We start from the raw sequence: 25,121 nt of genomic DNA, 5'->3' as shown, positions 1-25,121 counted from the left end.
AGGCATCTGCTGGCAACAGGAAGTTAACTGTTCTAAAATTTAGACCTAAGCATATCAAACACTGACCTCTATGAATTCTACCTGGAGACATGCTCTTGTTAATTTGTTATACCTCAGGTTCTACATTATCTCTCCGCTGCCCCCCAGCTATTTAAACAGAGTTTACCTACAGAAATAAATGCTTATGTTTCAAGAGAGACGTATAGCATGTATATTCAGGTATTCCCCCCCCCCACTACCGTGTGTTCAATTCACGTGTGACCGCGCATATGCATGGCTCCAGAAACCTGGAAGTGGGGGGAGATACCTGATGACCCTCAGCAAAGCCCTGCTGAGCCTCTAGCTCGTGAGGAAACCCTCCCCAAAGGGGACATCTTTCGGACTCTGGGGATGGTCTCTTCATGAGCCAGAGGCACAACAGGGCTTTGCTGAGACTCCCAGCTAATAGCTGACATGTGGCAAAGCAGCTACTGCTACGCCTTCCTGAGCATAAGGCAGAAAGCCCTGCTGTGCCTCCGGCTTACACGAGCCAAAGTGGCAGCAGGTCTTCTTGACCAGCTCAGATGACACACAGGGAAGAAGCTTCTTTCACACACATCAGCGGGGCGTTGTTGAGCTGACAGGCAACTCCCCATTTTATGTGATTTCAGTGACACGTGCAGGAATTCGGAACGTAACCGCTACGTAAATGTGGAGTCGCCTGTACCGTTACACGTGAGTTACCCATGTGTGTACACATCTACCTCAAAGCCTCTGTGGCCAACTGAGCTTCCTGCTTTGTACACAAAGAGGAAAACATGCAGTTTTCAACTGGGTTCTTGATTTTTCCTAATGTATCGTACATTAAGCAGTCCTTGGGAGTCCTGTCATCCAGCACATATTGTGAGACCCAATTCAGATATCATTATCTTCCGGGATCTCAAATCCAAGCTCTAACTGAACCCAATGCTTGCAGCCTATCTTCCAGATTGTCCCAGAAAACCAGGTGAACTTAAGTACCTAAAGAAGCCTTTTCCTCTTCTAGAGCATATAGGCTAACAGAGCACTGGGATAATGCAGTCTTGTTTAGGGCAAGAATAGCATAAAATGGACTGGGTATTGTTCAGGACGCCTCACAATGTAAAGAGATTGTGTGGTCTTGGTAGATACGCTCACCTGATTCACCACTTGCTTGAGGATCATGTCTCTGTAGTCAGCACCATTGCGCTTGATGGCAGTCATGATGAGGTCGCAGACCCGGTACACCGTGTCTGGCAGCTCATCCAACAGGTGGAAGCAGCCAGGAAGCATGGTGTCTGTAAAGCTGTGCAGCTCTTCTTGTTCCAGAGGTTCGGCATCCTGGAACTTCTCTAGACACTTTGCCTCCTCCTCCTCTTGCTTCTCCCTGGCCTTACGTTCTTCCTCCTCTTTTCGGCAGGCAGCTTCCTAGAGAGCAGAAATGGCTGGTTATAAATATTGCTTTCACAGCACCACAGACTCACCTGCCTCCCTCCCTCAAGGATAAGACACTGTTCCTCTGCTATTTGCAGCTGTCCTATTATTATCAAAGAAAATTGAGTCTGTGATATTTACATTCTCACGACCACAGGTTCTCACCACATTTCTGCAACCTTAGAATTCCAGGATGCATTTCCCAGCCCACTCCCGACTTCTTTCCAAAAACTTCACCAGTATTCCTTCAACCCAGCACTTTATGGAATCCCCTTATGATGCCTTTACCTCTGGTGATTCAGCTCTTTGGTCCATGGGGATGTCTTGTCCCAGTGACATAGCAATGGCCCTCATCATTTGATCTTCTTCAGACATACTCAGATCCTGTCATACAACACAGAAACAACCCTGTGAGGTTACAGAACTCAATGCAAGGGAAACTAAACAGTTCTCCAAACAGTCTACAGGGCCTAAATTACAGAATTCAAGTAGGAAGAGACCTACCCTTTGGGTACACTGCTTATCCTCCTGCCTAAGGCCACCACAACTACATTAAATTAGCCTGCAGTACACATTTTCCTTCGGAAGTATCAAGCTGGAGAGAGTGGCAGCCCAGGAATATGCCCTTCCCCTGCTACTTAGTCTTAGCTGCTAAGTGGCCTTACCCTAACAACACCACCCATAAGTGGAGGAGGATGGGTCAGCAGATACTCTGTAGCTTGTTCCATGGTGCTGGTATTCAGCAGAGCTTCCATGGCATGCTCCCGTGTAAAGCCCATATCCATCAACTGAAGAGAGAGAGACAGGTTTTTAAAAGATCAGAAATGCAGACTGAAGAGACTGTCGTGGAAGACACAGTTTGGATGGAGTATCTCTGGATGGGAGGGTGCTGTTTTGTGGAATAATAAGTTGATTTCTACCTGCTGCAGCTGCTGTTGGTTGACCTGGGGCTCCCTTCGGGCACCACCTTCCTCTTGCCCTGCCTCCTCCTCACTGCGTGCTCCTTCTTTCTCCTTCCCAAGGCGCTCACGGATGACAGGCTCTCCACGCAGGATGTGGCACAGGATGGCCAACATGGACTCTGCCATGCGTCCTCCATATACCTTCAGTGGCTTGCGGTTCCATAAGTTCTTGATGCAAGTGAAGGCTGCCTGCACCACGGAGAAAGAATTAGCAAACTTAGTCCTACTTGGGTTACATTCCTTGGAGCAGAAGGTGACAAAATATGTGTCCGTGTGGAGGGGAGGGGAATCATTCAAAAAGAAAAGAGCAAGAGATTTCTCAGTATGGTGCATTCCGCATTAAGTAGCAAATTCTGTGCTTGCAGGGAATTGTGCAACACAAAACCCTGGCTAGGGGTATTAACAGAATTAAATGTTTATAATTTAGCATTTATATAGCATTTTGAACTCTCTATAAAGCGTTTGATGAACAGGTTTGTTGTAAGGACTACCGAGAGCACCACATAGGTCAGCTTTATTAGACTATAACATTAGAATAAAATAAATGATTTGAGAGTCCTTGCCACAGTCAAGTCACATCGCACCAGATTCTGGCATAATGGTGCCTATAGACCTCTAGTATAAGCTAGATAGGAGAGGCTGCTCACCTTCTGTGTTACCACGAGGAAGCGCAGGGCACTGAACTGCAGGTAGTTCTGCCCACCTGGCAGCTTGGCAGGCAATGAATGGGGAGATTCCAGCACTGTGGTGGGATTCACCATTTTCTCCACCAGCATAAGCCAGGCATCCAGAAACTCTCCTGTGCCATCAGGTAGGTCTGGGTGTTCCAGGCCCTCAGCGACAGGAACTTTGCCACCCATGGAAAGGGCCCAGTTGAATGTTCTAAAGGAAAAAAGGAATGAGCACAAATAGTGTCACAACCTCTAAGCATTTGGACTTGAATGTTTTTCCTACAGGATTCCACAATGTTATGCACCCACATTTGGGCCCCATTTATTGATCTTCCCACTGACTTGAAAGCTACTTTTCACATATTCCTTGTGCCACCTCCATCAGACACAATTAGTGTCATTAGCAACGTATGTTGTATTATGTAATTGAGCAAACAATGGATGACAGAGGTCTTAGTTTTTCAATCTCATTTTTTGACTACAGCACATAAAACTACAGAACCTTCAAACCCAATTTTCAGTCTCCTACACTAGAAAAAGTGGGGTGCAGTAGATAAATGCTTACTCAAAGAGTGCGTTGTGGCCCCCCGAGCACAAAAATTTCTGCAGCATTAGGTGGTAGGGATACTTCCGCTCATCAAACAACATTGGCGAGGTGAAACCCACAGAACAGATGAAAAAAGTCAACCTAGAAGAAAAACAGATTTAGATAGTTAGGCTGATGATTCTGCGAGATTAAACACTGTATTCTTTAAGTCCCAGCACCTCAGGAAGAGTATTTACAAGCATCCAAGTCTAAAATTTCCTTTCTTCCTGCAAACACTGTGGAACTTGAGATCAATTTATAGTAGACAGGACTCACCGGAAGCGGGGGGTGGGCGTGTATGGTGGGGGCTGCCAGGAAAGCCCCTTTGTGAGTAGTTTGGTCAGTGCTGATGCTGTCGAGCGAGCAGCCGGTGTGGGAGCAGTAGTGGTGCTAGCAGCATGGTGGCTCCGGCGTTGTCTTACTGGAGAACCCACACACAGCTTGACCAGCAACCCAAACAGTTCAGCCAAGGCACGGCCTAACCTAGACGAAGCTGAGATACAGAGAGAGAATGAAGAAGTGATTTTCTTTACTTGCAGGAACTCTTGGTAGAGTAAACTGTGCCAAAATAAAGAAGCTTATGAGGACTTTCCACCTGGTGTTGGCATAATCTCTAATTTCCTGCTTTACTGAGAACCATAAAGTCATAAAATCATAGAACTGGAGAGCTGGATAGGATGCAGAGGTTCAACTAATCCAACCCCCTACAATGGAGGCATCTCAGCTAGATCATAAATGAGATGAGTATCCAACCTTTGCTTAAAAACCTCAAAGGAGGAACAGTCCACCACCTCTCGTAGGAGTCTGTCCCACTGTTGAACAGCTCTTACTGTCAGCAAGTTCTTCCTGATGTTTAGTAGGAATTTATTGTAACTTGGAGCCATTGGTTTAGGTCGCACCTTCCAGAGCAGGAGAAAACAAGCTTGCTCCATCTTTCATATGACAGCCCTTTAGATACTTAAAGAAAGCTATCATATCTTCTCTCAATCTCCTCTTTTCTAAGCTAAACATACATAACTCCCTCAACTGTTCCTCATAAGGCTTGGTTTCCAGGCCCTCTCTTGGTTGTCCTCCTCTGCACATGTTTCAACTTGTTAATATCCTTATTAAATTTTGATGCCCAGAACTGGACACATCATTCCAGGTGTGGTCTGACCAAGCCAGAATTGAGCAGGACTATTATTTCCCTTAATCATCTTGAATCCTGATTCTATCTTCTGAGGCACTAGCTACCCCTCCCAGTTTGGTGTCATCTGAAAGTTGGATGAGCAGCCCCCCAATTCCTTCATCCAAGTTGTTTATAAAGATGTTGAACAACAGGCCTAAGAACCCTGTGGCACGCCACTTTTTTCCAGGATGGTGAGGAGCTGTTACCAGCTACAAACCCACCTAAGAGTTACCTCATCCAGCCCACATTTCACCAGCTTATCTGCAAGAATACCATGGGGGACATCAAAAGCCTCACTGAAATCAAGAAATCAAAACCAGCACATTCCCCTGATCCACCAACCTTATAACATACTCTCCCTCTCAAAATGAGATTCGTCTGGCAGAACTCGTTTTTGAGAAACCCATGCTGGGTCTTAGTAAGCACAGCATCCTTTTCTAAGTGCTCACAGACCAACTATTTAATTATATGTTCTAGGACTTCTCCGGCTACTAATGTCAAGCTCAGTTGTCAGTAGTTACTTGGGTATTCTTTTTTCTGCTTTTAGAAGATGGGAACATTTGCCCGCCTCCACTCCGCAGAGACCTCACCTGTTGTCCAAGAATTCTCAAAGATTATAGACAAAAGCTCTGAGGGTACACCTCCAAGCTCATTCACCCCGTCAGGGGTGACAGCAGCTGGAGGGCAACAAGATGGGCGTAGCTTATCAGGCCCTGGAGAACTGAATCCATTTAAGGTAGCAAGGTGTTCCATTACTACCTCTTTTCTTATCTTCCGCTTCAGCTCCCTCCCTGCATCGTTTCTTCTGTTATCACCTGGTTGGGCACTACTTTCCTTTTGGGTGCAGAGGCAAAGTAGGTCTTGAACATTTCCACCTTCTCTCTGTCATCCAATAACATTTCTCCATCTTCTCCACGCAAGAGACATACTACTTGCTTGTTCTTCCTCTTGCTTCAAACATAGCCAATGAAACCTTTTATTATTATTTTTAACCTCTCTTCCAAGCAACTCGTGTATACTCCTCCTTTGTGATTTCTCCTTTCTTCCATTACTTGTAAATTTCAGCTCATCTGTAAACTCCTTATGCAGCCACACTAGTTTCAAGTGCCTCCCACTTTTCTTTCTTGCCAGAATTGTATGCTTTTGTGCCTTCAATATTTCACCTTTAAAAAACTCCCATCCAACTTGGACTCCCTTCTCTTTGAGTATTTCTGACCATGGGACTACACCCAGTAGTTCCTTAAGCTTTTTTGAAATCAGCCTTCTTAAAGTCCAGTGTGCATGTCTGACTACACTCAGCTTTCCCTTGCCTGTGTGTAATAAAAGCCAAGAAGACATGATCACTTCCTTCCAAAGTTCCCTGTACCTCTCCTTTTTGAACGTTTGGTAACCTGCTCGAGGAATGCATTATCCACATCCTCAGTCCGGCTTGGAGGTCTATAGAAGACACCCATAGTAAGGTCACTGTTGTTTTCCTCCCCTACAATTTTTACTCATGTACTCTCAATCTGCCTTCTATGCTCCAAATCATGAATCTCTTCACAAGTGTATACACCCCTTATGTATAATGCTGCCTCTCCCCACTTCCAGTTTGATCTACTGCTTTTGAGCAGGCTGTACCCCTCAATTTCAGTCATGAGACTCATCCCACCAGGTTTCAGTAATGCCTGTCAGGTCATGTTTGCCATCCTGCATTAAGAGTTCAAATTCTTATTTCTCGTTTCCCATACAGACATCTGCATTCATGTAGAGACAACTGAAGCCATGAGTCATTCTTCTGCACACTGCTGCCTCTGTCCCCCGTCACCGCCACCCCACTCTTCCTTCTCTGAGCAGCAGCAGGAATCATTTTGTACATTGTAGCTTCCACCGCCACCTCAGTGTGTTCCGAGGTCTTCAACAGTTGTTCTTGCTCCTCTGGCTGAGAAGCAGTGTCCACAGTGAGAGCATGAAATCAATTTTGTAGCTCCAGAGACATACTTTTTTCTTTCTTTTTTAAAAAGGGTACCCAAAACCTAACACATCTTATAGCTTCAGGAAGGGATGGGGCATGTCATATTCCGGTGCCTTCTCTTTGTAATTCAGCATGAAAAGGAAAACAAGGAGCAAAATAGCATACAAAGAATTTTTGACTCCCAGCTGCATATTCTGCTTAAGCTCTTGTCTCTTTTCTTAACCACCCCCAATATTCTCCTGCTCTCACCTGACAAGAGGGGCTTGATCTGTTTGATCCTGGCTGCCATGGCTGGAGTGATCTTTGACTTCCCCTTGGGATCAGAGGAACTGGGCTCATCTGTTTCCATTGGTGCCAGTGTGTCACCATCCAGGCCAATTCCTTCTAGCAGGCCTTGAGCAGAGGCTTCCATGCTCCCAGCTGCCACTGCTTCCGGTTCACCATCTGCAAGAAGAATCATGTTAAATTACTAGTCTTGTATTCTTCCAGTTCTAAGTCAAGATCACTTGGAAACCTGGTTCTGCCAACCTATTTTCCACAATTCTACTTAGGAGGTACCGAGAGTCCATAAATTCAAATGTGCAGACAAAAGGTCCTTGGTAAAGCAATCACTGAAGAATGTAGCTCTATCAGTTGAGTTTAGGAGTTTGGAAAGGGACTTATTTATTTTTTTACATTGGGGCCTCCAACATGGTGCCAGCAGATGCCAGTGTGTTCACTGGTACCTCCTATGGCACCACAAAAGGTCTCAGTAAATAATCCTTAAATATTCATGATGCACGAGACATGTCTTGCTCTTCCTTATGAGCGCCTGTTTGCCCTGACTGGTTCAGCCTCTTCAACACTGAACATGCCACCTTAAGCATGTACATGTCACTGGATACCAGAGGAAAGATGCGAAGAGCTTCTGTGACCGAGCACATCAATGATGGATCTAGATGCCTTCCCTCCCAAACTGACTGGGGAGGGGCATGCTCACGTCATTCTGTGGTCCTGTCTTTTTTATCTATATATTTCCCTCCTACTCCTTCAGATGTGGCAAACATTTTGTGTTAAACGTTACACCCACAGCAACTATCTTGTGACTGGCATCCACAACATCCTCAAAATTCCAAATGTGCCCACTGGTTCAAAAAGGTCTGCATCTTACAACATGGTCATTTCAAGTGAAGTACTTTAGAGCCAAGAGAATCAGGAACTGGACTGGACAACAAAGGGCACATGGAAGGGCAGGGGTGTCAACCCTAAATGGGTTGTTAGGGTCATACTCCCCCAGGGGCCACACTAGTTTTATTATTTATTTTTACACACACACACACACACACACACACACACACACACACACAATTTACTAACCAGGTGGCACCAGGGGGCTTTTAATAATAATAATAAAAATTTATTATTTGTACCCCGCCCATCTGGCTGGGTTTCCCCGGCCACTCTGGGCGGCTTCCAACAAAGATTAAAAATACATTAAAATATCACACATTAAAACTTTTAGTTTCCCACCAAAAACCTTCAGGGCAATCTGAATTGATACACCAAAGTTTTGACTGCAGCTCAGACAGTGAAGTTTGAAATCACAGAAATATTAGTAGTGTGCTGATGCTACAGCATGCAATACCCTTCGTTAGGTCAATTTTGCTCACCCTGCTAAAGACATCTGTTTTGTAGCCCTGAATAATGTGTAAAATGTAATCAGCGTTTTATGTCCACACAGAGTATGCCTTAGAGGGTGTTTATATTTTGACATGTAGTATATATAGCGACTGAACTACAAAACATATCTTCTACAACCATGCTCATGTTGCACTGCATAGGTACCACAAAATCAAAGTTCCTCTAGAGATGCCACAGTATTCAATATGTCCAGGATAAGGATCCTGCTTCCCACTCGTACCTGCTTTTTTGGCTCCCTGGGTGGAATTGGGGGCTGCTTTCTCTTCCTTCGGCACCAGCTTCTGCATATCAGCTTGGCCAAATTCACAACCTGAAGGCAAACTGCAAGCATGGAAAGGTAAGACACAGCTACAGGTGGCACTCATCTGGCAGGGCACGTTAGCCTACAGCACCGTAGAAAAACATTTAGCAATATGGAGCAAGGGGATGCACTACCCTTCAAGCACGGGGCACAGAAATGAAGGGTCACAGACATCTCCCTAGTCAGTGCTGAGCTGTTTATGCTCCTTGGGCTAGATGAAGCCCTCTCCACATTTCCATCTGGACTCTTGCCTTTTCCTCCCATGCTTTTGATCATTTTAGCCACACCAGCTTTTAGAATGATTGAACAAGTCTGGCTAAAAAAGAACTGAAATTGCTGAGTGTGCTCCAAAGCTGCTAAATGGAATCTGGGTCAAAGTTCACTTAATCTACAGATGAGTTTTCCCCAAGAAACTGACTCTAGGTATGATGGACAAGAGAAAGCTCCTTGTAGCCTTTGCTTGCCAAGGGAGCATGTACTAATGGCTTCTACTTTACCATATTATGTTACACATAAACTCCTTAAGGGACCCAAGGAAGGCATGCATTTGAACAAGACTAAGACATTTAGCTCTCTTCAGCCCTCAAAATTCTTGTCTGCCAAATGACTTCTTGGAAGACATTAACCTGGCTGCTACTGATTTCAAATTCTGGGAGTAAATGATAAAACTGCCCACCACTGCCAAGCCCAAGCCTCTCAACCACCAAATGCTCCATACCTGTTTGGTGTACATAGTGACAGCAGCACCGTGCTTTCCCATACCAGGGAACAGTAGAGTTGGCTCAACTTGCTCAGCACACTCAGGCCCAACTGGGAACCCCATTGGTTTACCGAGATGGCTCTGATCTCACTCTGTAATAGAAGAGATTGCTCGCTGTTAAGTGCCTGGACTACATTCTGCTAACAGAAAGCAGCGGCCAGACCAAGTGGGTCATTAACAAGGTGTGGGGGTTGCTCTTACCTGTCCTACCCGGCAGGTATGTACGAACATCATGATGTAAGCATGGGCAGCTGTCAGGGCATGAAGTAAGGGTGTGGCCTGGGCTGAGAGGGTGGCATCAGCCACATTGCCAGCACATGCCAACTCCCGCAGCAGGACCGAGCCACCAGGTGCCTCAATGGGCCGGTGTAGAGGCTCCAGGGAAGACAGGATGGAGTCCAGCTGGAGCAGGCCTTCCTGCAGGACCTTCGGTTCATGAGATAGCGTCTAAGGTAGAAAAGATAAATAGTGACATCCATTAAACAAGGCTCAGTAAGTGCAGATCTCTGCCTCAAAACCACCCACTATACCAATCTCTGGCTCAGGATGTTCATTTTACAGTAGTGGCCTGTGGATTACTGAATACCTAGCAGCACTCAGAAGGTATTCATCACTTTCTTTCAGGGAAATATTGGAAACTTTTCTTGCTGTTAAGGCCACATTGTTAACGTTTAGTGACTTAAGGCTAAATACAGATAATGGTTCCCCATTAATCAAGCTAGTACCACCAGCTTACTCACTAGCCCACACAAGAAGGCTAAGCAACAAGTGCGCAGACTCGCACTCCAAACCCACCCACTAAGCTACCATGACAGAATTAGAAGAGCAGTGGCTGATCATATTACAGTTCAGATGTGGTTTCCCCAAGTCAAGAGATCACAGCATATTGATCACTGCCTGCTCAAACTAATAGAGATGTTGAGCTCCTGCAAAGAACACGGTAGTCTAAATTATGTGGTTTAATCCCTGATGGGACAGATGTTTAAACTCATGCCCCAACAGCATCCTTGATACATGACTTTTTTGGTCCCTTGATCTGTTTAGGTATTGCTTAGATTGGCAGGAGTGGACCTGGTAAGAAAAGTGGTGCTATGTAGATAATAACAACAACAATGACAACAACGACGATAACTTATTTCTTGTTCCTAGCCCATCTGACTGGGTTGCCCCAACCACTCTGGGTGGCTTCCAGCAAAATATAAAGGAGCACAACAAAACACCAAACATTAAAAGCTTCCCCAAACAGGACTGCCTTCAGGTATCTACAAAAAGTTATAGCAAGTCAGGTACACTGAATGAGAAAAACAAAACCCCTAAAGTTCACTGCTCCAAGTAAACTCTGTGGATTTCCAAGTTTAATTACCACCATTCCTCAACTGTCAAAGTTAAACTGGCCTTCCTGAAGAGAAATGAATGTGATGATTGGGCTAATCATGGATCTAGAAACAGGTTGCAAGGTAAGAAAGCCTGTAATATTGGCACACTGAATGAAGCAAAGATGGTGGGAGATTGTGGGCATGTGGAATGATATAGGTATACAAATGGGCACACATATTCTCAGAACAGAACAGCAAGCGCTGAGAATGACCCGACACAACTGAATGTCAGTAAGCGCTATTATAAATGCACATCTTCTGCATAAAAAGGCCTTCCAACATCCAGAAGCCGAGCATGACATTATACCCAGAGCTTCAAGGAAGTGTCGCTACCATGGATTGCTGAACACCAGAAGGCTGTATAAGGTGCTGCCACAGCTTATTCACCAGTCAGCATTTAAAGTACTGATTGATTTAGCTTTGTCTTGTTTCTATGAATGCACAAAGCCCCTTTCTCCAGCACACATCCAATAATACACCTTGGTTTCATGCAGTTGACACATGCTCTAAACTAACCCAAACTGGATGGCATCTGGTTGGCCACTGTGAAAACAGAGTGCTGGACTCTGGGCCACAAGGATTCCTCTTATGTTCTAATATGGCCTGAGATCCAGGAATCAAGTACCATGTCACTTGCCAGGTCTTTTGGAGACAAGCAACACTTATGAACGTATCAACAGTCACTGCAAGCAAATGTTGAATGTTAAAGTGAAGAACTGGGTTTCAAAGTGGAGGCCACAGCCTATTTGAGACTACAAAGACTTGTAAGCAATAGATCATAGCAAACAAATAGGATGGTAAGGGTGTTGTTTGCTTTCCCTGCAACCCTCAACAAGCATTGTTTGAGGGGAGGGAATAGGCAGAGTCTTGCCAGCAGTGTGTATATTACTACTAAACTTTTATATGTGGTGGCCCTGCATCATTGCTCAGAGTTTATACAGGGAAGCCTTGACAGACAGACTATGTCACCTGGACAGACACTATAAAAGAATGAACTTGAATTAGCAGCTGTACATTTGCTAATCAGCATCAGCCGAGAACACTCACTCAATGCTTTTGTTATTTTAAGCTTCTATATGCAAAGCTGGAAAATGAAAAATTGTTGGTTATTTTGCTGAAAGTAAGAAGTCTATCTATGGAACCAATTTGACAGTGCTTATCTAGGAAAAACTGGCTTTGGTTTGTATTGCTTTGAGGATTAAGAAGATTTTTGGCACTGCTACTAAAACTACAGTAACTGGTTTGTTGATTTTTTACTTCCTTGATCATTGCATCTATATCGTGTGGTGATGCAACATTAGCGGATTTGCCTGAGGAGCAATTTCAGCAAAAGGGCTCTAAAATTGCTTTTGATCAAGTAGTGGTTCTGGTCACCTAAAGTTTATTATTCCTTGATCAGTTTAACCAGAGCAGGAGCAGCATAAAAGACCAGTCTTAATTTCTAAGGGAAAAATGCTATGCCTCAAGTCTGTTTCCAAACAGTCATTTCTGATCTAGGGCCACTAGGGCCATTCTTGATGTGTGCAGTGTCTGAAGGAAATGAACTCTAAACCAACAGACAATGAGGCTGCAGCTTAGTGAGCTCTGGCACAAATTAAGCCCCGGCAGAGACTTCATGCAATTGAGATCCACATGATGACCAGTTTATGAATACTACTGCACACGCCAAGATGTGGAGCTGCCACCACATGGAACCACTGTCACCGTCACTGACATCTTTTAATTGCTTCAACTAATTCCTGGCTTCTTCCAGAGAACAGCCTGCTCTTTTAAACTAAAGTAAAATGTTTCATCAGAAAAACCAGTTAAGGCTCAGTGGCCTCTGTCCTAAAAAGAAACTAAGCATTCTGTAACAACATAGCCCAAGTTCCACAACCCCAAAAGCTGAACTCTGCAATTGGTATAAATTCTGGAACCCAAGCAAATCAGCAGGGTTTGTTTTGCATAATCATGCAGTTTAAACTGTTGAAGCATCAATTATTCTGCTTCTGAAAATCATATGGAATAGCCAAGAGCTAAAACAGAATGTTAAAGCTCTGTTCCCCAGAAACGTTATCCTAGCCCTTCTGATTTGAGGTTTTACCCTCAAAACGTTTCTTTAAACCATAAAATTGTTGCTGCTCTCCCAACTCCACCCCAGTCAGTGAAATCAAATAAAAAGCTGAGATTCTTAGGAAACAGAATTCTTCTGCTGCTACCGTATTCTACAGGTTTCCCATGCTCCTACAAAAGAGCAGCAAGTGGAAATCATGCTATGGAGTGATAGTCCCAACATGAACTGTGAAAGTATGCCTGTTCTATAGATATGATTTATTCCTTCTTACTGTTTTACTTTGGATTTCTTAAATATAGTTCTACAACTCCATCCAGGTGACAGAGTCTTGAGACACTGGCCCTGCTCTGGCAATACACTAAAATTATGCACATGACCACAACGAATGCTGGGAGAGGTGCAGAGGTCCTCTGCCAAACTACATTTCTCAAAAAGCTCTATCTCCAATTAAAGGGCTTCTTAGCCCTTCAAAAATAAGACCTGTTTGCTGTAATGACACAGTCAACAGGAACGTCTAGGAGATGCATTTTGGGGTGGGAGTAGGAGTTAAAGAGTAGGATTTCCAGAAGCTTGTGTGTACTTCCAACTTGATGGCAGTGATAATTACCTTCTGGAAAGGGAAATGTTGTATTCTCCTCCTTACCAATATGGATTTGCAGACTCCAGCCACAGCTTGGCAGGCTGCTGAGGTGGGGAAGTCTATAGGCAGGTTGGGCAGGCCCAAGATGGTGACTAGGGGCAGCAGGCCCTTCTGATTCACAAACTCCTGACAATGGTCATCTGTTGTATTGTTGCTGAGGATGGACTCCACAAATTTCATCTGGGAGACAGAAGAAGGAGGGTAGGGAAGAAAATAATCAACACTTCATACAAAAACAAAAGGTTGGGTAGCCTACACCCAGACCAAGGCCAAATGGAGAGTGAAGCATGGAGAGCTCTCAACTCCATAGTTTCTTAGATTCTATGACACACTCTCTAAATCCAAATTCATCCATCTTTCAAGAGGCAACTACAGTAAAGCCAAAGAAGGAGTGTTTTCTTGGTCCAATATCCTCACAACCCTGTGATAGATGGGTTCCAAGGCTAGCTGCTCCAAAAAAAGCAATCAGTAAAGCAAAGTTTACTTTGACATTCCAGGTTTAATTAAAAGGACACCACACTCTCTCTGCAGATAATTAGCAAACCTGCAGTATCTTTTTTTGATTTAACTGATATGTTAAGAAAGTGAATATTACATACTCAAACTCCTACCTCTTAAAATAATTCTATAGTTGGAAAAAATGATAAAATATTGCTATTTTGAACATGTATTTGTGTCTTTAAATAAGACCAACACCAAGCAAGTTCAGGAAGCATTACTGAGTGACAAGACTGTGGCTACAAGAGCCATACAAATTCATTCTAACAACGTGGCATGTGAGGCTGAAGACAAAAAAGGTGTCAGCCAAAAGAGCTGGGGATGCCTGAATATCTCCCTAGACCAGGGGTCAGCAACTTAAGGCCCATGGGTTGGAAGTGGCCTGCGGAGGTCGTTTGACCAGCCCATGAGTTGCCGCCAAACTTAGCTGCCCGCTCATGTGCTGTGCTAAACTGGCGCAGCGTGGGGACTCGCTTCCGCGGCGCCGAATACTGCATCTGCACATGCGCAGACGCCGAAAATCATTGGGGGCGCATGCTCACACGGGCACGCGATCCGTCCCACAGAGGGATCTCCGCAGGACCCATCTGGCCCAGGCAAGTTAAACCTTGCTGACCCCTGCCCTAGACACACTGAAGCCAATCCTGCCAAGGTATCCCTCAAGGACCACCCACTAATAGAGAACTTACCACATTAAGGATGTAGTCCATGAGTGGGATTGGTATCCGTTCTTCTGTCCCGACCACCCTAGAGGGGGGAAAAAAGCCCATTACTGCAACCATATTGTTCAATACAGGCCTCCAGACACTCGATTCTGGGTTGTAGATATGTGAGCTAGCTGCTCAGCTTGCGGTCACCTTACAGTATTCTCCCCCAGCTCCCAATCAAATTTATCAGAGGGCAACCGCAATAAAGACACTATCAAAATCTTTGCTCACCTTTCTTAGTCCTAGACACGCAATATCCAGCTCCCACATCCCAGGTTTTATGCAAAGCTGTCTCCTATTAAGGTTTCCCAAAAAGATAAACTGGGAGAACAGAAGTACCATCGTTCTCTTCCAACAACAACAAAAATTCCAGAGGGCAGCCCTGCGCCAGGACTGCGGCAAAACCGCGCCTGAAGCAGTCCAGAATGCATCATGGTGACAAAAGATACCAGCATTGAGGAGACACCAGAAAAAGGCAAAAGGAGGGGGATAACTGTGCTGCCCATCTTGGCTGCTGGCCTCAAATTGGATTAAAGATGGGAATGTGGCAGGGGCCATGAATGGTCGACTGCCAGGCGCCATGGAGTTCTGCAGCAAAATGGAGCTGGGGAGGAGGAGAAGGAGGGGAGGGAACAGTTGGGCAGTGACGTAAAGAGCATGCTCGGTGCAAGGTTTGGTCGGAGAAGGAAGAGAAGAAAGAGAAGTCTGACACAGGCAAGGAGGGGCCAGGCAAAATGCTTGGGGTGGATGGGCGGGGGGGGGGGGGGAAGGAAAGTGGAGGATACTGGGACCTCTCCAGTCTGCACCAGGCACCTGCCACATGGCAGCAAGCAAGCCAAAAGGAAATCCGGCCCTGCAAGTTTGGCCAGAAGAAACATGGCTGCCTCCCTGAAACTAAAAGGAAGTTTAACTGTTTCTAAACCGCCACGCACACAGCTCTGATCTCAACTAAGGCAATACAAAGAAACAAATGCTTAATTCAAAACAGTCTACTCTAAACAAGGATCCTCAAGCCAGCAAACAACTGGATCCAGAGCTCCTTAAGCCAGAAAACTGCCTATAAACCAGAACTGCCAGGGCAAACTTTTTCCCAGTGCCTGAACATTCTTCCTCCACCCCCACACTCTGCAAAGCATCATGCCATCTCGGGGCCAGCAGGCTCTCAATGCAGGACAGCAACTACTCCTCTCTCATTTCCCCCGCGGCATTACCCAGCATATGGCACACATACAAAGTACCACATAGCCAGGAGTTTATGGGGTTAAGAAACCCCATAGACAGGAAACTTCAGAGTTCAGAAGTTTACAAAGAAACAGCTGGCAGGCACTCAGAAGCTGCTGCAGAGCTTGCCAAAGTATTGCAGAGCCAAGAGTCTCTGAGTAAGGCCTTCAGCGCAGCTGGGATCAGGGTGCCAGGGAGCAAGCAAAACTATGCCAAAAATGCTCAAGGCGACCCTCCATCCACCCCAAATGTAATCCTGCCCTTTGCTAGTGCAATAGGGGGCTCCTTGTCCCAAGAACTAATGCAATCATTGCTCAAAACCAGTTCGATGAAATATGTATTGGCTCAGGGACCTTCTCTATAACCGGTTTTGCCAAGATCTCAGCATTCTACCTGTAAACAGTCAGCAGACTAGATTTCATGAGCTCAGCTACAGACTTTCCTCAATCTATGTCATACTCACAACAAAACACATTAAGCACAGAATACTAGTCACCAGAAACACATTTTAGTGATAAAAAATATTCCTCAGCATCTACACAATCATGACGCAGAGCCAAAGAAAGCAGCCTGATCCTATGCATGTTTACTTATAGAGTATGTTCTACTGAGTAAAATTGTTCTCACTCCCTCGTAAGTCTGCAAAAGACCACAGCCCAAGTCTCTTCTCGGTAAAACAATCAAACATAAAACTCTAGTAAAAACAGAAGCTACCTGGAAGCATCTTGTTTCTAGGGTTCTACCACACTTAGGAGGGGAAACACAATTCACACACCACCTACCACATGGCTGGGAGAATTTAATTTCACTTTCCTCAAAACCTGGCTTATCATGTCCTATGAACCAGGTATCATGGTTTAAAACAGGAATGAGGAACCTGTGGCTCTCTACATGTTGCTGCACCCCAACCCCTATCATACCCGACCACTGGGCCATGCTACCTGAGGTTGACGGAGTCCGACAACATCTGGAGGGCCACAGGTTTCCCACCCTCTGGGCTAGTTAAATAAGACAGTTTCACAGTCCAGGGTTTGAAGTTGGCTGGTTTACACAGAACAGGTTTTTAAAAATCACAATCTCTGATTTATATGTAATAAGTCAGGTTTTGTGGAAGTGAAACTAAACCCTGTAGGTGTCCTCTGAGGTGAGAGGAAGAACACAAGCCCAAGGCTCACAGCAGCTCCTTCCTGTCATGTTTTAGTCTTACATGAGAACATGGCCAATCTGAAAGCCCAGTGGTGGGATTAAGCAGGTTTATCAAGGTTTGAAAAGATCCAGCCACGTTGTGGTCCTTGGTAAGTTATAATTTGGGAGTTTCTCCAAAGCAATGAGTACTCTGTGTTGATGCAATTTTTAGAAAGCACTTGCAGATAAGTTTGGTCATCTGAACGATCAAAAAAAGATTTAGCCAACTGACCAAATAGTGGTTAACTATGAAAGTATTAGAACAAAAACAGAAAGATAAACATATTTTATATTTATACTAATTACAAAAACAAAATTATCTGTTAATGAAATAATAAAGTTACTACCATATTTAAAACAAAAAGAACTGTAGTGAATTATAACTTTCAATCATTTGAAATGTGAATTCGCTGAACTGTTCTCTACCTTTTATCACGAACACCAGGGTCAATCTATGACTACATAATGAAATAAAATCCCAAATAAAGTATAGCAACAGCAACCAACTAAAAAGTAGGTTTTAAATGCAGTTGTGCTAATTAGGCAGCTAGTAAGTTCAACCATTGTGGCTTGATGAGGTATGCGATTGTGGTCAAATGATAACAGATAGCAAATTTATAATGTCTAATCTGTCAATTGATTGGCATGCCAACCCTACCCATAAGCTCACAAAAGCCAATTTCTCCTAGTCACAAGCCAATAGAATTATGAGCACATTCCCCAGAGAAAAATTAAGCCTGCCAGGAGAGCAGGAAGATTACACATGCACAGCATAGAATGGAACTGAGAGGAGGAAATTAAATATTCCCACCCACTCTCACTTGCAAGTGAATTTCTCTGAAAGCCAGTGCTGCTTACTTCCGAGTAAAATGTATGTAAGGCAGGAAATAGGTAAGTGAAGAATCAGCTTGCAGAAACAAGAAAGAAAAGCTAACAGTACCACTTTGACTGAAACCCACCTCTGGGTTCTGCTGTGGTCCAAGTGATCTTTATAACAGCTTCACCCACCCTCTTTTCTTAGAACTGTGCTTTGTATAATACAGGGGTAGGCAACCTAAGGCCCGTGGGCCAGATGCAGCCCAATTGCCTTCTCAATCCAGCCCGTGGACGGTCCGGGAATCAGCGTGTTTTTACATGAGTAGAATGTGTCCTTTTATTTAAAATGCATCTCTGGGTTATTTGTGGGGCATAGGAATTTGTTCATTTTTTTCTTCAAAATGTAGTCCGGCACACCACATGGTCTGAGGGACGGTGGACCGGCCCATGGCTGAAAAAGGTTGCTGACCCCTGGTGTAATATATCACTTCAATCACATCTCAGGGCTATAAATCCAGCAGAGCCCACTCTACCATTCACTGGCTGTATTATGTTCACTGCCTAGATACTCTGTTCATTGTGTAGCACTGTAAACCTACTAAATAAACAAAGGCAAACTATGAATCTAAGGTGTTACTTGTGAATCTGTGGCCTGCTTCAATACCAAACAGGTATTACCGTATTTTTCGCTCTATAAGACGCACCCAACCATAAGACGCACCTAGTTTTTAGAGGAGGAAAACAAGAAAAAAAAATATTCTGGATCGCTGAAGCCAGAACAGCAAGAGGGATCGCTGCGCAACGATCCCTCTTGCTGTTCTGGCTTCAGCGATAGCTGCGCAGCCTGCATTCACTCCATAAGACACACACACATTTCCCCTTACTTTTTAGGAGGGGAAAAGTGCATCTTATAGAGCAAAAAGTACGGTAAATGTCAGCAACCTTCTATTGAAGGGTCAATATCACAATAATGCTAATCAGTAAAATGACCATGGTCTTATCCTGTCTTGATTCAAAACCACAAGGCAGGCATGAACAGCAAGACAAGTCAACATACACTCAAACAAATGCACCATTTCTCAAACAGTCTCTACCAAAAATGCTCAAAGGAATCAAACTTTACTCTTATGAAGGGCTTTTTTCTTTTTTAGTACACTTCACTAAATGAGTTGCCTCAAATTCTGCTTTTCCCTCAATGTAGTGATCATAGCACACAGGAAAATGCATGCTTTGCTAACACATGAAGAGCTATGCAAATGCATTTTCTGCTGTGTACAATGTACTTGTACAATGTACTTGCCAGTCAACATGGGTAACAGCTGCCATGGGTAACATTTTCTGCTATATGCAGCAACCTTGACAGTTATGTGAAGCACGTTGACTAGGATCCAGAGAGTTGCTTAGGCCTTACTCAGAGAGCCTCTGCTAATCCAGTGGGATGTAACTTTTGTATAGCTTACCCGTCCCAACACACCCCGTGCCGGCTCCAGCTGCTCTGAAACTCTCCGTTTCAAAACTAATTGCCATGTGGCATGTTGGATTGCCACTGAAGAAAAACAAGACCCCATTGGATTCATGGAATTAACTTAATGGGTTCTTTGAACCATCACCGTGCTCTTCCTAAACATGAAGGGCAGCCCAGTTGTTTTGCCAAGCCCCCCACCCACCCTACCCTCAAATACAGGTTGTTTTCAAGCAGCTTTAAAAACTGGTCAGAAAGCAAGTGCGGGCTAGACTTTGCAGCAAGCCACCATTAACAGGATTGCTGTATGTTATTTTTAGCCTCAGCTACTCACTGCTGGCTGGATTCTGCCTCACTCTGCTGCGTGGCATTGAAACTCTGCATAGCTTGCACCTCTTCCTCTTCTTCATCCTCACTGGAGGCCTCCTCTGCTGCATGAGTTGAGCGAGGTGGTGGAGCAGTGGCTGTTCCATCAGCCTTTTGAATGGAGGGCTTCTGGCAGATGTATTTAGGGTCTCGGCCCAGATTGCAGATTTCTTCTAGTAACTGCAGAACAGTGAACAAGCATGTTGGCATGGAACAGGTTCTTGTTAGGACTTCTAGAATACCAGTCTGGGATGTTATTCTCCAAATAAGACTGCATTCAGGAAAAAACAGTGTAAAAGAGGCAACATCTAGGTGCACAACTTGGGAGGTTGGCAAGATAGAGACACAAACAGCATAGGAACCATTCTGTTCTGTTTCCTACCTTAATTATGGCTGTAGTAGCATCTGTCTTGAGTGTGGGCTGGTGCCTCATGAGCTCATCCACAGCACTTCCAAGATTGGAAGCAGTGTCCCCTAGAATGAACACCGGGAAAGGGGAGCAAATTAGATTTAAGCTATAAAGTACTGTGGTACTTGGCATAAACCAGCCCAGTCAAGCAAGTAACAATTTATTTTTGTCCTCTTAATCTACATAACTCAATATTCTAATGAAACTTTTTTTAAAAAAAAGGTTCAGTGTTGCATGAAAGGGAAACAAGGTATAAGGGAAAATAACAGAAGGCCAGATGGGAGTAACAGCTAATTTCTAGGTATGACTCTCTTGCAGACACTGTGTGAGTTTTCCACCTATTAATCTCCAAATCCATAAGCCTGGAACTTGCTTTCATAAAAAGTTAGCATAATATTTTCAAGAATACCAACTTCTACATGTGGTGTTTAATCTTCAGGCATGAATGTCTTTATTATAGACTGTGGGTGAGCATAGATAGGAGATGGAAAGTGAGAATAAGATCTTGTTTATTCTCTAAGATCCCCTGATATGCTTCTGGATTGCCTCTTGTGTTTGGAGCAAAGAGGAGACATACTGTGGTCTCTCCTTCTTGCAAGTTGGGTCTACAAAGGTGGCAGGTGGAGTTACTGTTCCATCCAAAGGCCTTCCACGCGCAGAATGCCGCAAGGTTCAATCTACACAAAACTGTCTGGAGATTTTGGACACTCAAAGCTATCTCTCCTTTACATCTGCTTTCAATGAGTTAACTAAGGTTCCGAACTGGTGTCTAAGGTCTGTGATGAACTGGATGTGAGTAAACAAGATGGAAGCACCGTTGGCTGGGTATGCTACTAATTCAAGATTGAGTGCGGTTGCATTTCTTTTTAAGAATCAGATATGGGTCCCCACAGGTCAAAAGAATCTATTTTTCTATGCAACCACGGCAGCCCGAGTAGTATATGTTCCTTCTGTTCACTTTCTGTTTATACATGCTCAGGCTCTTCTACACAGAACACATTCCTTAAACATGCCCATATTTCACTGGATGCCAGCATTGGACACCCATCCTTCCCTCCATTCTGAACACTGCCACACACAAGAACAAGGATATGGCTGGTGATCATCACTTGAAATTTAAAAATCATTTAATGTATCAACACGATTAGAGTTATTAATATTGCAGATGTTGTATAAGGGATTATTATTATAACCAGAATGCAATTGACACTAAAAAGATTTTGGAAAGCAGAAATAAAGAAAATTATCAAATCATCAAATCAAGCATTCAGGGGGCCACTTTAAATTATATAATTCAGTACTTGAATGATTGGTATTAATAATTGTATTATAAATTGGTATTGCTATAATGAGGCTATTATTGGACTGTAATTGAAAACTAATAAAATTTTAATCCTAATAATAATAATAATAGTAAGGATTGGCAACTCTTGCTGTAACTGATAAAAGTATGCCAAATACATTACATTTCTAAGGCTCCATCAATGATGGAATGAAACCTTTCAGATTCATAGCCATCTCATTTTGTTTGCTGCTAGTACAATTTCTGGCTGTGATTACAAGATCACCCACTGCGAAGACAAAGATGCCAGGTGGAAAGCTGCACATTCACGTGTTAAAACACCACAAGCAGCACAACATTGGGTGCTGTATTAAGTCATCAGGAAAGTAGGATTCTGAGGCAGAAAAACTGCACTTCCATTCAACTGAATCATTAGAAATGGTAAACAATAGAAGCTTGTTTTGGGAAATGGGGAATTCTTCATCACAGGTTGTTAACAGTCCACTTTATAAGAATTTCACCTAGGAACAGAGCCGACATATGAGCCATAAAACACTAGGATTACTTTGTTATTTAGACTGGATAATAGTAAAATTCAAAACGATTTCCAAAAGTTAAAAGGGGGGGACCCCCTCTAGTTGTCTCCAGGGAGCAGGATAAAAGAAACTTTTCCCTCTTCCATGTGACAGCCCTTAATATATTTGAAGATGGCTATCTGGACCACGGGACGCGGGTGGCGCTGTGGGTAAAACCTCAGCGCCTAGGACTTGCCGATCGTCAGGTCGGCGGTTCGAATCCCTGCGGCGGGGTGCGCTCCCATTGCCTGCCAACCTAGCAGTTCGAAAGCACCCCCGGGTGCAAGTAGATAAATAGGGACTGCTTACTAGCAGGAAGGTAAACGGCGTTTCCGTGTGCTGCGCTGGCTCGCCAGATGCAGCTTGTCACGCTGGCCACGTGACCCGAAAGTGTCTTTGGACAGCGCTGGCCCCCGGCCTCTTAAGCGAGATGGGTGCGCAACCCCAGAGTCGGACACGACTGGCCCGTACGGGCAGGGGTACCTTTACCTTTACCTTTTTATCTGGACCACAGGATGGTGACAAGTAGGGAGAAATGCCCAACACAAATGGACCCCGGAAGATACTCACCAAGTGGATCTGAACTGCGACGCCTCCTCATTGCTGGGAGGTAGTCTGGTGAGAGCAACACTTTGAAGAGGCGTTCAAAAGGCTGACACTGAACGAAGGATTGGAGGCCCCGGGCATTCAGGCACAGGGCACTGAAGACATTAGGAAGGGAGCCCAGAACTTCCCGTGTGGCTGGGACCTGTCAGGAGAGACGTGCACCGCAATGCCAAAAGGGTCACAAAGTTGCACTTGAGCTATAAAAGCAACATTTCTTTATAAACGATTATTTGATGCAAATGAGGCCTAACAACCTAACACAAGGGTGGTTAGACTTCAGGCTTGTCAGATCTTCTTTGCTTTTTTAATTCTAGCTACATGTCCTTTGCACCTGGCTACTCCATGGAAGATCTTGAAATTCTGAAAAGAAGTTTGCCTCCAAGCACATTCTGAGCCTAGGAATTTCCCCCCAGTACCCGATTTACAAGGAAAGGACAATTTGTTGCTGCTATTCTTAATGAACTGGGAGTCGGAACCTTTTTCCAATCTGCTTCCTATCACACAAATCTGCCAGCAGATCCTGATCAACCATCTGCTCACCTTTGGCCTAACGTTACAAAACGCAGTGAGATATGGCATAAAAGCAATGTGGGAAAAGAGGAATTTTTATGTGGAATGGGGAACCCATTCTTATGTATAGGAGCCAGAGAACTCTCTTAACTGAGTTGAATGACTTGAGAGAAAAATAGTAGCTTCAAGGGACTACGTTGAGAGAAAACAATATAAACAGGAAAGCAGAGATTCAAAGGTGGAAATTGGAAAGAAATGGTAGAGTGAACTGACTGAGCAGGAGTGTAAATAAAGTGGAAAGACGAAATGGGAAGTACCGTATTTTTCGCCCTATAGGATGCACCGGCCCATAGGACGCACCTAGTTGTGGTTTTTTTTGGGGGGGGGGATAAAGAAAAAAATTTATCCCCCCCCCCGCCGTGGGAACTCCCGCAGGGCTCCCTAGGTTGCGGGTATCTGCCCGAAGCGTGGGGCGCTCTGCTTCAGTGCGCCCCACGCTCTGGGCAAGCAGGCTGCTATCCGCAGCCTAGGGAGCCCTGCAGGAACTCCCACGGGCTCCCCAGGCTTACGGATAGCTTCCTGAAGCCTGGAGAGAGAGAGGGGTCGGTGCGCACCGTCCCCTCTCGCTCTCCAAGCTTCAGCGAAAGCCTGCATTCGCCCCATAGGACGCACACACATTTCCCCTTCATTTTTGGAGGGGAAAAAGTGCGTCCTATAGGGCGAAAAATATGGTAAATCCACGTATTTCCACATTCACCCTCCATTTGAGCAGAATAAAAGAGTAGCTGAGGAGATATGTCGAAAAAGTAGCACAAGTGCAATTCCAACTGTGCCATGAACTCCTAAATGGGCCAGCACAGTAGACTTAACATGAACTATATGAAATGCTTTTATCAAGTATATTCATTTACAAAATGAATTAGATTGCAGTGCCAGAAATTAGCAACTGCTGGAATGCAAAATGGGAAGTGTAAAAATTACTAAGACTCTTTCAGCTCCCAGATTAAAAACAACAACAACATGAGGCTTTTATAGGAACACAGGTAACAAAAATAATAAAACTCACATCTTTTATAAGGAGAGCATGCAGCATGACATCTGTTAGGCCATTGTCCTGTAGCGAGGATAGCAGCGAAGGCTCTTGGAATACAAAGACCGTTACCACCTCAGTGGCTGTCAGTAGAGAAGAGAGAATGAGGTGAGTCACTGACCAGTACAGGTCTTCCTAGGCATGACAACTTCGCAGCTAGGCTGAGAGATGACACCTCCCATTACAATGGCCCATTCCCAGAGTATGATGTCACTCCTGGGAAGCAAATCAAGAGGGATGTGGTCCAGGGAAACCAGCTAAGAAACGTATTATTTATTATGCATGAAAGACACACTTACCAAGCAAGAAGAGTGATGGCCCATAGTATTCTGCATTGCTGATGATGTGCTTCAGAGAGGTAGGCAGAGAGCCATCCATCACTGCAAGGAGGAGACATAATGAATAAGGCACGGATAATGTGGTAATTACATAAAGCACTTTCAGTAAAGTTTCCACTAAAAATGCTGCACCAATAAGTTTTACTTTATCACCTTTATAATATGCAGAAATGTACAAAATATTCTGTCACTCTGTACAATTTATTCTGGTTTTACTAGTAATGGTAGGGAGCTTCATAGCGCAATTAAATCCCCACCCCCAAACCACCAGAAATATTATTCAGCAACTCATTTGGCTTTCAAGGATGTCTGTAACTATTTTCTGCAAAACAAAAAAAATTCCTTCCAGTAGCACCTTAAAGACCAACTAAGTTAGTTCTTGGTATGAGCTTTCGTGTGCATGCACACTTCTTCAGATTCAGATTCTTCAGATATCTGAAGAAGTGTGCATGCACACGAAAGCTCATACCAAGA

General features: G+C 44.3%; 1 protein-coding gene across 6 annotated transcripts in view; it reads right to left on the bottom strand.

The window, feature by feature from the left end:
• HUWE1 (HECT, UBA and WWE domain containing E3 ubiquitin protein ligase 1) overlaps positions 1 to 25,121 on the bottom strand; it is a 98,727-nt gene that overhangs the window by 35,737 nt on the left and 37,869 nt on the right. For 4 of the 6 annotated variants that reach the window (XM_077921148.1, XM_077921150.1, XM_077921149.1 and 1 more), the window contains exons 19-36: positions 24,609 to 24,689; positions 24,286 to 24,392; positions 22,674 to 22,851; positions 20,220 to 20,311; positions 19,806 to 20,017; positions 14,770 to 14,827; positions 13,586 to 13,762; positions 9,715 to 9,960; positions 9,472 to 9,605; positions 8,673 to 8,773; positions 7,022 to 7,216; positions 3,927 to 4,143; positions 3,630 to 3,752; positions 3,041 to 3,275; positions 2,352 to 2,582; positions 2,097 to 2,219; positions 1,720 to 1,815; positions 1,156 to 1,425 (exon numbers count right to left, since the gene is read on the bottom strand). In XM_077921148.1, coding sequence (XP_077777274.1) covers positions 1,156 to 1,425; positions 1,720 to 1,815; positions 2,097 to 2,219; positions 2,352 to 2,582; positions 3,041 to 3,275; positions 3,630 to 3,752; positions 3,927 to 4,143; positions 7,022 to 7,216; positions 8,673 to 8,773; positions 9,472 to 9,605; positions 9,715 to 9,960; positions 13,586 to 13,762; positions 14,770 to 14,827; positions 19,806 to 20,017; positions 20,220 to 20,311; positions 22,674 to 22,851; positions 24,286 to 24,392; positions 24,609 to 24,689 — 2,876 coding nt within the window. Of the gene's footprint in view, positions 1 to 1,155; positions 1,426 to 1,719; positions 1,816 to 2,096; positions 2,220 to 2,351; positions 2,583 to 3,040; positions 3,276 to 3,629; positions 3,753 to 3,926; positions 4,144 to 7,021; positions 7,217 to 8,672; positions 8,774 to 9,471; positions 9,606 to 9,714; positions 9,961 to 13,549; positions 13,763 to 14,769; positions 14,828 to 19,805; positions 20,018 to 20,219; positions 20,312 to 22,673; positions 22,852 to 24,285; positions 24,393 to 24,608; positions 24,690 to 25,121 lie in introns of all 6 variants that reach the window. The other 2 variants (XM_077921145.1, XM_077921147.1) reach the window with 1 other exon arrangement.

The sequence above is a fragment of the Podarcis muralis genome, chromosome 17 (genome assembly GCF_964188315.1).
Source record: "Podarcis muralis chromosome 17, rPodMur119.hap1.1, whole genome shotgun sequence".
Lineage (NCBI taxonomy): Eukaryota > Metazoa > Chordata > Lepidosauria > Squamata > Lacertidae > Podarcis > Podarcis muralis.
This window is presented reverse-complemented; position numbering and strand designations above follow the sequence as displayed.